Source organism: Danio aesculapii, chromosome 12 (genome assembly GCF_903798145.1).
Source record: "Danio aesculapii chromosome 12, fDanAes4.1, whole genome shotgun sequence".
NCBI classification, from domain to species: Eukaryota; Metazoa; Chordata; class Actinopteri; order Cypriniformes; family Danionidae; genus Danio; species Danio aesculapii.
In genome coordinates, this window is record NC_079446.1 from 9,473,753 (window position 1) to 9,487,881 (window position 14,129).

Consider the following 14,129-nt stretch of genomic DNA (forward strand, 5'->3'; position numbering starts at 1 on the left):
AGTCTAGCAGTTTTTAATGCTAATAATAAGAGCAACAAATTTTCATCAAAATAGTCATTATTAATCTGCACAAATGATCTCTTTTAAGTAAAGATACTGAAAATTACATTTTAACAAATTAAAATTTCGACAACATTTAATTAAAAAAACAGCTATTTTAGATTGTAATAATATTTGATTTTAAGGTCCCACTTTATATTAAGTGTCGCTTATACCTGTGAACTTACACGGTAACTAGATGTGTATGTAGTATGTAACTACAGTGTATGTACGCATACACTGTATACTATGATGCATAGTATTTACTTGTGTAATACTGGTGTTACTACACACATGTAACAACACACTAAATAGTATGTTTAAGTTCAAATGTGTAACAGGACATTGGTAACAACACTAAAAAGTACACATCTGTAACAAGAATTACATAAGTGCACTGTATAACAACAATAATTCTTGAGATAGTTTTTTTTTGGGACAACTAAATTGTTAATTGTTCAATCCATTTAAATTTGTTACATTAACCTAATCGAATTTAGTGCAGTGTATTCTACATTTATCTCTGCTAACGCAAGGATTGCATCATTAGCTTAGCAACATTCATTTCTTACAAACATTTTCTTTTCGGCTAGTGCCTTTATTAATCAGGGGTCGCCACAGCGGAATGAACCGCCAACTTATCCAGCATATGTTTACGCAGCGGATGCCCTTCCAGCCGCAACCCATCACTGGGAAACACATACACACTTATTCACACACACATACACTACGGACAATTTAGCCTATACCTAATTCACCTGTACCGCATGTCTTTGGAGGAAACCGGAGCACCCAGAGGAAACCCACGCAGGGAGAACATGCAAACTCCACACAGAAACGCCAACTGACTCAGCCAAGGCGCGAACCAGCAACCTTCTTGCTGTGAGGCGACAGCACTACCTACTGCGGCACTGCGTCGCAGCTTAGCAACATGCTAACACCAAACCTAACCTGAATTAACCTTAAGCAAGCTGCCTATTGACAGTTAAGCACTCCATTAGGTTTTGTAATAAATCTGTTAAGCAACTGAAAGCCTGTTGTTTGGGCTTTTATAAAGAAGGGTAATTTACTGTTATCATGATCACATAGGGCCATACTTGACCTGCGTCAGGATGCACACATGAGTGTAGGAGTCTCTGCGTGAGATGAGACATGAGCTATGTTCTTATTCACACTAGAGACACTCGTCACTATAAAGCTGTTTTTAACCTTGTATAGTGTGACACGCACTTCTTCTGGACGATGATTCATAATTCTATGAAAGCAGTAAAGACGTGAATCAGCCGTCAGTTTTCTGGATTCAAATTAAAAATGTGGTTTGAGGAAATATTGCATGACATTTTAAGGGGGCTAATAATATTGACCATAAAAATGTTAACATTTAAAATGTACAATAATTAAAGAAAGAAAAACTGCTTTCATTCCATACCAAACTTGAATTAAATAAGACTTTCTCCAGAAGAAAAAAATTATACTATTGGAATCTGAAAAAGTTCTTACCATGTTAAATATTATTCATTCATTCATTCATTTTCCTTCGGCTTAGTCTCAATTTCAGAGGTCGCCACAGCAGAATGAACCGCCATGTTAAATATTAAAAATATAATATTTTTCAATTTCAATTTCAATTTCAAAAAAATTCACTGGAGGGCTAATCAATTTGACATCAACTGTATATATGGAAATACAATTATATATAAATGTTACGCCCCGTGTGGCTCGGAGGATGAAAAGGGCTTAACATAATTATGACAACCCAATCTTTTAAGAATTCCCCTGAGACATTTAGCTGCTATGAATCGACAGACAACAATGTGGCAAAAAAGTGTTTCGTTTTATTACAATAAAGATAAAGAAAAATATTTAAAATCACCCAAAATGTATTTACAAATGTGTACAAAAAATGCAAAATGAAGTAAACAAACAAACCTGATAGAGGGAAGGAAAATAAGCGGTGCCAAATCAAAGAAAATAACAAATTAAACACCCGCTAACTAATCCCTCCCCCACCTCTAAATAACTAAAGAGAAATATGTAAATAGAAAAAAAAAAATCTTCGGCGTCACACGCCCCTTACTCAACTGCACTCACTGGAACAAACATACACAGAATAGCACCCGCTTCTAACCTAGTGGATTAACAGAGAATCAACTACATGTGTGTAAAAATGTAAGTCACGTGACATACTTCACTTTCACTTTAGTACATTTTAAGCATGTTTAGGATAGGGATGGCTGACGTGAAACTGACGTTTCGACACAGTGCCGAGATCCCGAAGCACAAATGTTTCGAAACACTGTACCGAAGCATGATCCGAAACACCCAGGTCACGTGACTAAAGTGTTTCGAAACACCTGGTCACGTGACTAAATCGATTCAAAGCATCGATTAGTTCAGAAGCGTTTCGAGAATTGGAGAATCTGAAAGCATGTTGTTACAGTCTTCAACTGACTTTTGGATTCGGATCACGACTTGTACAAATACTCCAAAATCGTGATTTTATGTATTTTAATCATGTTACTGTTTATGGTGTAGTCTAGATAGGATACAGCTGCAGATACGCCATCAATTTAGCATAATTTTTGTAACTGTAAAACAATAATTAATATTTTACACTACAGTACTGTGATGGTTGGGTTTAGGGTTGTGGTAGACGTTAATAAAATACAATAAATGGGAAATTTAATGAATAATATAAATAATTCTTGTTAACTTCTGTCCACAACTTTATCTGATCTAGCAACAGCCCTGTTTTATGACCAAAACAAGCCATATTTATTCACAAAGTGTTTATTCGGATGTCAGAGCAATGTTTAAACAAAACGATACACAAACAAAGCATCACTAACTAATATTAATGCATTTCAAATTAACTGTATCAGCCTAGATTCGAACCAATAATCCCCGCATGGAAGTCAGGAACCCTAACCACTCCACTATTTCACTTGAGGATTCGATCTTACAAAGTGGGGTTTAATACCTCAATTTGCTCAACTGTTCTTCGCCGAAGCTGTTCCAGAGCAATACATAAAAAATGACCACTAGGTGTCACCGTAGAGTGGGGTTTCGAAACGTTTAGAAGCTTCGACAAATTTGCTTCAACTGTTTCAGTGTTTCACGAAGCCTCGCTTTGCCCACCACTAGTTTAGGATGAGACGTTCTAAACAGATGTACAACTCACAAAAAAACTGTAACGAACCAGAGAACAAGATAGGCACAAAATGTCACACAAACAAGCACAGCAGCAACAAGAATCCCCCTCTAATCTGGCTTGAGTCATCACTGGAGTGCTTAAATAACCCCCATCCTCTTCTGATTGGTCCACTCGGGAGAACTCAGCCAACCAATCGGAACACCTAGATTTCAGAAGAACAGCAGACAGCAAATAAAAACAGAAAGGGGAGGAGAGAACAACAGAGCAACACCCCCAGGAATGTAACAATAAAGTATTGGTAATATCTATTTTATTTGCTAAAATTCTGTTCATATTTCTTACAAATGTCAAATTAAATATCGTTATTTATTTAATTTATAAGATATTTATTTGTTGAGAGAAATGACAATTGGTCAAAATAACAGATGTTTTCAGTTGTTGTGTTTGAAAATCTGAGCAGATAAACCCCATATTGATTCTTCAAAAAAATCAATATCAACATGTTTGAAAACTTGCCATAATATTGTTCTTTTTACTTTGCAAGATATTAGTATTCAGCTTAAAACTGCTTTTATCCCAGCCGAACAATAATCAAATAAATCAGACTTTCTCTGGAAGGATTTCACAGGTGGGCTAATAAATTTGACCTCAACTGTATGGATGGAAATATTATTATGTATTATATCTAAAATATTGGTAACATCTATTTTATTTGTTACAATTCTGATAATTCTTCTTCCAAATGTCAAATAAAAATAATGTTATTAATGTAATGTTTTTTGGTTTGTTTTTATTTGTAATTTGTACATTATTTGTTTGCTGCGAGAAATGACTATTGGTCAACATAACAAATGTTTACAGTTGTGCATGGAAATCTTGTTACACCAAATATCGATTATTCATAAAAATCAATAGAAACATGTTGGAAAACTTGGCAACTTTTTATTTATTTTAGATTTCGAGGAAATTGCATCAGTAGTTTACAGAACAAACCAAAAAGTGTTTATTAGTATATGAAACTATATAAATTCTATTTATAGAATCTAGGATAAATAATGTAATTATACAACTTTCAACAGCGTCAGGTTGCATTAAACAGTGATTTTAATCTTTACCATAAACATCAGTGTTAATGTCTGAACTATAAACTGTTCTCTCAGTACTTCTGTGGCATTTAATTAACAAAGTTACAAAAACTTAATAAACTTAATAAACATATGCAAATCATCATAATTTATATTTAGGTTGCGTGTGTGTTTGAATTGAGATCCTGATCTTTTAATGATTAATTGTGTATACTTTTATGCTGAATGTTTTAATTCAGGCTAAACAACTAGTAACAGAAAACACCTTTAATAACTTAAGAAAGCATGTAGGTACCTCTACAACTTCTGTCTGTCTGTCTGGCTGTCTGTCTGTCTGTCTGTCCATTGTAAGATCTGCCAAATTTGACATGCGTAGTGCATGTGTGTTGATCAAAGCTTTCACATGAATAAAAACTTAAATGAAATCTGTTCATCATTCGAAGAGCTGTACTTGCTTTATGAGACTTGAATTAAACGGCTTAATTCATATCTGTTTCTTTTATTATTCAGTTATGGACCGTTTGAGGTGTCTACATTTTGGATAAATGGGCTGTTTAATAGAGGGACAGAAATCTCATTACAAATATTTCATTTGTGTTTCAAAATGAGCAAGAGTTGTGCACGGTTTGAATGGCAAATGGATGAATACATGATGACACTTTAAAGCATTTTAATTGGTAATTGTGAGGTAATTATTTCATGATTAAAATGTGTTCGAAAAGGTGCTGTAATAGAGTTAACTTTAATAGGGTTGAGCGTTTTAAAAAATAATTACAAAGTGCTTATTAGAAAATGTAATACTGATGTTTTCGTTGTGATCATGAATATTGTGAAAATCATGGAATAATCAAATGGTTGATATTTTCCATTTCTCATCCATTACTCAAAAAAAAAGACAATTAAAAATATTTCTAAAAGCATGCTGACAACCTTCTTAATTCTAGATATTACATAAAATGTTTTAGTACATTTCTATTTATATAAAATATTTATAAGGTTTCTAAACAACCTTCATTTTTCTTGTTTTTATACAAAATATTTCTAGTTATAATATAAAATATTTCTAGTTATATATGAAATATTGTATATATTTCTAGTTGTTATATAAAATATTTATATTTATTATATAAAAATTTCTAGTTATATGTAAAATATTATATATATTTCTAGTTATAATATAAAATATTTCTAGTTATATATAAAATATTATATATATTTCTCGTTATAATATAAAATATTTCTAGTTATATATAAAATATTGTTTATATTTCTAGTTATTATATAATATATTTCTATTTATTATATAAAACTGTTCTAATATATACTTCTAGCTATTATATAAAATATTTCTAGTTATATATAAAATATTGTTTATATTTCTAGTTATAATATAAAATATTGTTTATATTTCTAGTTATATATAAAATATTTATATTTATTATATAAAACAGTTCTAATATATATTTCTAGCTATTATATACAAATATTTTTTTACTTATAATTTAAATTTGTCTTATACAAAAAGCATGATACAACCTTCTTAATTTTTGTTATTATATACAAATATTTCTAACTGTTATATAAAAATTGTCTAGTAAATATTTCTAGTTATTTTATAAAAATATTTCCAATATTTCTAAACAATATTCTTAATTCTAGCTATTATATAAAAATATTTTTAGCTATTGTTATATAAAAAAACTAGTAAATATTTGTAGTTAATTTGTAGACCCAAAAGTTTGGGGTCAGTTTATTTTTATTTTATTTTATTTTTTAAGAAGTTTATTATGTTCATCAAGGTGGCATTTAATAAATGTAAAAATATTTTTTTTAATTGTTAAATATTTTATAAAAATTGTGAATAACTGCTTTCTTAATGTATGTAGTTTCAAAAGAAATTATATTATTGCTTTTATTTGTCATTATTGCTTTTTATTACTATTACATAATAATAATAATAATAATAATAATAATAATAATAATAATAATAATAATAATTCATATTAGAGTGATTACTGAAGGATCATGTGACTCATGTGACTGAAGCAATGAAGAAAATACATCATTAAAATCACTGGAATAAATTATTAAATTAATAGATAAACTACTTTTGAACAGTTATTTTATAGTGCAACATTTTACAATTTGTTCTGTATTTCTGATGAAATAAATGCAGACTTGGTGAGCAGGAGAAGCTTATTTTAAAACATTTAAAAATCCTACTGACTCCAAACTTTTGTCAAATAAGTTTTATTTGGTCATTGAATAGACTTACAATAATCACAAATTCCAGGATTAATTTTCTGATCTGCATAAACTTACAAAAACAAACAAACAAACAAAAAACAAAACAAAACAAAAACAAACACCCCAACCCCAGCCTGTAAGTATACAATACAGTGATAATCAAAACAACTGTTTAGTTAAAATACATTGCTTGGGGAAAAAGAATTTCCCATGAAGTGACAGAAGAAAGAGCCCCAAATCTTCTGAAATTCCCCAATGTTGCCTTTTAAAAGATATCTGGCTCATTCCAAGTGCAGAGTAGACATCAATTCTTCAAGCCATAGTTTAGCAGTTGGAGCATTAATATTTTTTATGTACAATATTAGCAGCTTTTTGGCTGTTATCAAACAATATGTAAGGAATTTCTGTTGTGCACTGCTCAATGAATTTGTATAATCAGAATGTCCTAATATAATAAGCACTAGGTCCCGACTTCAAACTTTTAACCAGTAGTGTAACATAATTAATATGAATGGGAAAATATAATTCTAGTTATATAAAAATATATCTAATTATTATGTAAAAAAATCTAGTATATATTTCTAGATATTATATAAAGCATTTCTAAGATTTCTAAAAGCATGATGATATGATTGATGATATGATGATTTATATGAAAAATCTAAATTGTAAAATATAATTCTAGTTATTATATAAAATATTTCTAGATATTATATAAAAAATTCTTGTATATATGCCTAGTTATTATAAATCATGTAAATAATATAAAACATATATAAATATAAAAATATTGCAGTAACTCGTGAAAAAAATATGTTTAACCAAATTCTAAAAATATGACAGATGTGTTGTCAAAAACCGCAAGAAAAAATGCTATACCAATATGAATAGGCTTAAAAGTAACAATCATCTGAATGTGCTAAAATGCCCATTTTAATGGTACATACAGTACTGTAAGCTTCATAGTTTCCCTGTTATGTTTCTATGAAAATCTGTTGCTAAGCAATATTTTTGCACATTTTTTCTCCCAACAGAATTTGTGTACAATTGCTTATGCATCAAAGAAGCAGAAAGCGGCTTTCAGGCCTGCAAGTTTAATGTCATTCAGTAGACATAAAAACAAGTCTCCCCGTAAAGCGACAGCCCATCAGGAGGAGGCAAAAATCAATAGAGCCAGATACGAGCACAGACAAACAACACTCTGACAAACACTGTGGCTGTGTGTGTCTGTGTGTGTGTGGGGCGATTGAATCTTGATTGATTAGTCCCTCAGAGTCCCTCATTCATTTCTGCTGTGCCTTATTCATAAATGTGGCACAGCTCTGCTTCATTAAACTCACACGAATTTATTTAGTTTCAGTTTTTTCTTTTTTCATCTCTCTCTCTTTCAATTAAATGAGCTTTATTGGCATGACTTGTCAAGTATTGGCAAAGCATTGCAGATTACATAAACAAGCAATAAAATAGTAAAGTGATTATATAATACACATTTGCATACATAAAAAAACACAAATAGAAATCAGTATTACTATATATATATATATATATATATATATATATATATATATATATATATATATATATATATATATATATATATATATATATATATATATATAGGAAAATAAATTATTGGCAAAGCATTGCAGATTATATAAACAATGAATAAAATCAGAAAGTGATTATATAATTCATGTTTACATACAGTACATAAATAACGCAATTATAAATGTGATTTGTAAATACATACACAAATAAGACAAACATACTAATGTGACTATTAAAAAGATAATGAAAGGGCAAAATATTATTATTATGATTATTATTATTATTATTATTATTATCAGTGCTGTCAAATGATTAATCACGATTAATTGCGTCCGAAATAAAAGTTTGTATTTACATCATGTATGTGTACTCACGATGTGTAAACGTTGTGTGTATATAAATAAAATCCAAAACCTCAATATTTACGTATTTAAAATATAATTTATATATAATATAATTAATATATTGTATTGAATAAATATGTACTATATTAATATTTTACTATATATATATATTATTTTTTTTTTCTTTTTACTAGATATAGCCCCGTTTATTTTTTTCCCCCAATTTCTGTTTAACGGAGAGAAGACTTCTTCAACACATTTCTAAACATAATAGTTTAACTCATTAATAGTAAAACATAATAGTAACTCATTTCTAATAACTGATTTATTTTATATTTGCCATGATGACAGTAAATAATATTTTACAAGATATTTCTCAAGACACTTCTATACAGCTTAAAGTGACATTTAAAAGCTTAATTAGGTTAATTAGGTTTACTAGGCAGGTTAGGGTAATCAGGCAAAAAAATTAAAAACGACTTTTATTCTAGCTGAAATAAAACAAATAAGACTTTCTTTAGAAGAAAAAATATTATCAGACATACTGTGAAAATGTCCTTGCTCTGTTAAAACATCCTTTGGGAAATATTCAAAAAAAGAAAAAAAAATTCAAAGGGGGCTAAAAATTCTGACTTCAACTATATATATATATATATGTGTGTGTATATATATATATGTGTGTATATATATATCAGCATATATAAGTACACCCCTCACAAATCTCTTTTAAATTCATATTTTTAATAGGAAGCTATACAATATTATATTTGTGCATATACATTAGATTTGTCAGTACTGAAGCCAAATCTTATCTAACAAAATAACTTACGATAATGATCCAAAAACTAGTACACCCAAATGTATATGTTCTATAAAAATATTAAATACAAAAAAAAATTAAATTGTTGAAATTTTGTTGGCTGTCATTTTTGCAATATTTTGCTTGAATATATATATATATATATATATATATATATATATATATATATATATATATATATATATATATATATATATATATATATATATATATATATATATTAAATACAACCATTTGAATATAATATTTTGACAGCAAGAGTTATTATTATTATTGATAATATTAAATAATTATTTAATAATATTGAATAATTATTATATAATTTAAATTGTACATTCAGATTGACTTGAATCTTGTTCATAAAAAAAAAAACATAATAGTTTATTTCATTTTGTAAATAATAGTTTATTTTATTTTGTAAGTCGCTTTGGATAAAAGCTTCTGCTAAATGACTAAATGTAAATGTAAATGTAAATTTCAACATCACAGCCTTGATATGTTTGCCTTTCACATGCCATATGATTATCATCTCTAAAATAAACTTTATTTTCCCATTTTTACTTTTGATTAAATACTACATACAATGCAGCCCATTGACGAAACTGAAAACATAAGGTCAAGTTAAACGCTGGGTGCATTGCATTGTGCATTGCATTGGATAGAGAAGTGGATACTACACATGTTTGCATATACAGTAGTAGGTCATCCTGCTGTTCAGTGTGGTGAAAAACACTACTATGAATAGTACAGTACAGTACAGCAGTGCTTTATTTCACTATGTGAAATGTTTCCTTCTGCATCTTCCTGTGGAACTAATCGTCATCCTTGTTATCCTTCTTACAGTAAACCTTTGGACTATGTTTCAAGCGGCTCAGAAACTGGGAGGATATGAGGTGGTGAGTGTTTACACAATTTGTTTGAAATCCAGTGTCGCTGGCGAACGCACTTTTTCCTTTGGCTCTAAAACATTCCTGACAAAAAAAAGTTTCTCTTTTTCTTTTCTTTCTGGCCCTACCATGTAATATGTGTTTACTAGACCCTGGCCTGGATGCAGAACTCTCTCAGATCCACATTTGGTGCGCTCGCAGTTGTTATAAAATCTACAAGTGGAAAACACATGTAACCCTTTTTGCGGTGGAGGAAATTGGTCGGTTTGTTCACTACCCATGTTGAGAGACCATTAAGGGACCATTATTGCGCAACAAGCGAACTGTGCAATAAAGGGAATTCACTTGGCAGCTTATCTGACATCTGCTCTGCGAAAATATGGTGAAAACATTAAAGTCCTTTCAATGCGACCAGCTCTTCGATATTTTCATCTATCAGCTATTTAGAGCAAACAGGAAGCCACTATTTTTGCTCTTTTTATCTGGCATATTTATATACAGTATTTTTACACCCCCCTTGATTCTCTTTAGCACAGAAAATGTTGGCGTTAAACATAACTGACATCTGTAATGAAAATCATCTCACAGCCATGATGTCACTGGAAACATTTACATTGCACTGAAAGATCAGATTAAAAAGTCTCCTTAGGGTTGTCCGTATGTGGATTACTCAGTTGATTATTGGTGATTTGACACGATCCAGGATAGTTTCATTCTTCAAAACTCCAGGAGTTGTCGTCGTAGCAACAGGTCTTTTCTCAGATATCAAAATGCTTGAAGCAACATCAATGTAAATAGCAAGTTACAGTGCACAACATAAATAAGTACACCCCATTTTGAAAATGTATATTTTTATCTCATGTTTTGGTGCATTTGAATGAAACAGATTTATTAAATGGATATATTTATTAAAATAATATTGTATTCATAAAATATCTTAAGAAATATAAAGATTATACATTTAAAGTTAAATATTGGAAATATAAATACAAACTAAAAAAAAATTCTGCAAAATTTTATACATTTTTTGCTCCTCTTGAATTTTGCTCTTTAATTAATATTTTTCCCTAACATATAAATGTGGGTGTACTAATTTTGGACCGTTATTATAAGTTATTTTGTTAGATTAGCTCCAGATTTGGCTTCAGTACTGCCAAATCTAATATTAATGCACAGATATAATATTGTAAAGCTTCTTATGGAAATATTAATCTAAATGAGAAATTCGTGAGGGGTGTACTCATATACGTTGAGCTCTGTAAGCCTTATGCAGCGGGGTTAAAAAACATACTACCCCAAAGAAAATACAATCTCTAGGCAAAACCAAAACAAAAAGTGCTAAATTGTTGACACATGAAAGTGGAAACGTGTACAAACAGCCCACACCAAATCACAATCGAACCATTTTATTTACAATGACTTTGATGTCATTTTTTTGATAATTGAATAATAATTAGATGATGTCATCGCGCTGCTGCCTTGCCATCAGCCAATCACTGCATTGCTGATCATGATTTCGAGGATCGATAAGTCTATCACAACAATCACAAGCACAAATCAATTTGTAAAGATATTTGAATCTGATTCGCGAACCAAATTAGGCCAAAATCAAACGCATTTTAATATCGCAACTATACTCAGATCTCTCCCTCATAACACAATGGCGATGTTCAAACACACAGCAGTCCGTGGCTGTTATGACGGAGGGAGTTTAGAGAAGGCAGCGGAGGCCACGGGGGCCGTTCTGTTCTCATGCTGTCAAAACTGCAAACGCTTCATTAAATGCCATAGGAGAGAGCAAATGCCCTGCTGCATGAGTCAAGTTACCAAAGGAAAGCGCAGCTCGCGGTCAACGGGATTTTAATTGAAGTGTTTCTACAGGCGAATGGATTGCGGTGATTAGGTCTCGGTGGACTCCAGGTCACACCGTCTTCCAGATCATCGTGCGAATATTAAACTTAGCTTGTCCCATAATAGTTTTCTAACTGTTTCTGTGACGACGAGTCTGCCCAGTGATTTAAGCACGTCGTTTTTTTATCTTTCTTTTTTTTTTGCAATTATTGACAAACATCTTAATTATATTGTGAAATACCATATCAAATCCTCAAATATGTGTAAGAGCATGACTTGAATAATTTAAACAGCTTAAATGGCCATGAAACCCCCCTCTTTTGTTTAAGTCTGCCTCAGAATTTTTTCAAAAAGCTCTGTGAGCAGACGGAGGAGTGGGCGTGGCCGGCAGAGCCGGGGGAAAAAGAGGGGAGTGAACAACTGCTGTCAGTTGGCTCACAAAATGAGACACAAACCATGAGGAGACCCATGATTTTATAGTTAAAATGCAAAGAAATAAACAGTAAGTAATGTAATGCCCTGCGGTATTTGTTATTCGTAATTTCATATACACATAACAACAATTTGTTATATTATTATACAGTATAAATGAGGAGGACTTCTCTCCTCCTGAATCCCCGGGTCTGAATGCAGACATAGTGAATAGCAGTGCAGCAGGTCTTCTGCCCTGTCTAATCCAACCATTAGCTCTGCCGGTAATCTGGATAATTTTAAACATAAGCAAATACAGCAGCATGGATGTAGGTGATGTGTCTGAATGGTAACAAACTCAACTGATAAAAGACAAAGTCCACCATTCTTCAATTCTCGTACAGCTGTCCCGACAAAAATGCTTGCTGCAAACCAACAGCTTTACTGTATTGGCCCTGACAGCATCGTGGGGAAAAACATGCAACAATCCCGTTGATCATGGAAACAAACATATACAACCAGTGCACAGATGCTGTCTCACCCAGTCATTGGGTCTCACAGCTTGGCAGGTCTGCCTTGCCTTCAGAAAGCACGTGCTCTCATGAATAATTAAGAAGCAGGGTTTTCTCAGGATAAATAAGTCAGCTATGAATAATAATGAGAAACCGAAGCATCATCAATCCACTTGCAGATTCACGCTACGTTACAGATTTTAATCCTGCCCCAAAAATGATTTTAACTCGGAAGATGAAATTAGCTGACAAAAGCTCAAAATTATCCAGTTTTCCCTACAATTAAAGCTGACAGGCGCTGACATTGTCAGCTGATGCTCAACACACACAAATCTGTTAAATTTTCAAGAAAAGTACTCCAAAATTTTCAAGAAAAGTGTCTTGAACCTTTAATTTGCCACCATTTGAGTCTGCTCAATTGGAGAGATTAGAGCTTCTGGAATTACAACATGTTAATTCATTAATACATTTGGGGAAAATAAGTATTGAACATGTCACCATTTTTCTCAGAAAACATATTTCTAAAGGTGCTGTTGACCAGAAATTTTCCCCGGATGTTGGTAACAATCAAAGAAATCCATATATGCAAAGAAAACAAATCGAATTACTTTACAAATGAAGTTATGTGTGATAAAATGAAATTACGCAGGGGAAAAGTATTGAACACATGAAGAAAGGGAGGCATAGAAAGGCAGTGAAAGCCCAGACAGCAGCACAAATCACCAAAAAAGCCTTTTATATAAAGTATTAAATACATTTTAGTAGTTTGGTGATTTCTACTTGTGTCATTCCATCGTTATTACACATAGTATAACTCATTTTTCAGATTTAGTTTGTTTTGTTTTATTTTTATGTTGGGTTTTTACCCAAATCTGATTCAATTCCATGTAAACAACTGCTTTAGAAATATTATTCCCAGGGGAAAAAAAACAATACTTATTTCCCCCACTGTAAATGTGCAATCTGTGGACTAATAGTTAAAACGAACTACTACTAGTCCATAAGCAAAATCTCTAGTGGGGGAAATAAGTATTAGACACGTCACCATTTTTCTCAGAAAACATATTTCTAAAGGTGCTGTTGACCAGAAATTTTCCCCGGATGATGGTAACAATCAAAGAAATCCATGTATGCAAAGAAAACAAATCTAATTAGTTTAAAAATGAAGTTATCTGTAATAAAATGAAATGCTACAGGGAAAAAGTATTGAACACATGAAGAAAGGAAGGTG

The 14,129-nt window shown here is 31.2% G+C and overlaps 1 protein-coding gene across 1 annotated transcript in view; it reads left to right on the plus strand.

Annotated features, from left to right (window-relative positions):
• Window positions 1–14,129, plus strand: part of arid5b (AT-rich interaction domain 5B) — a 312,866-nt gene that overhangs the window by 241,307 nt on the left and 57,430 nt on the right. The window contains exon 5 of the mRNA XM_056468951.1: window positions 10,081–10,133. Within this exon, the coding sequence (XP_056324926.1) occupies window positions 10,081–10,133 (53 nt within the window). The remainder of the gene's footprint in view (window positions 1–10,080; window positions 10,134–14,129) is intronic.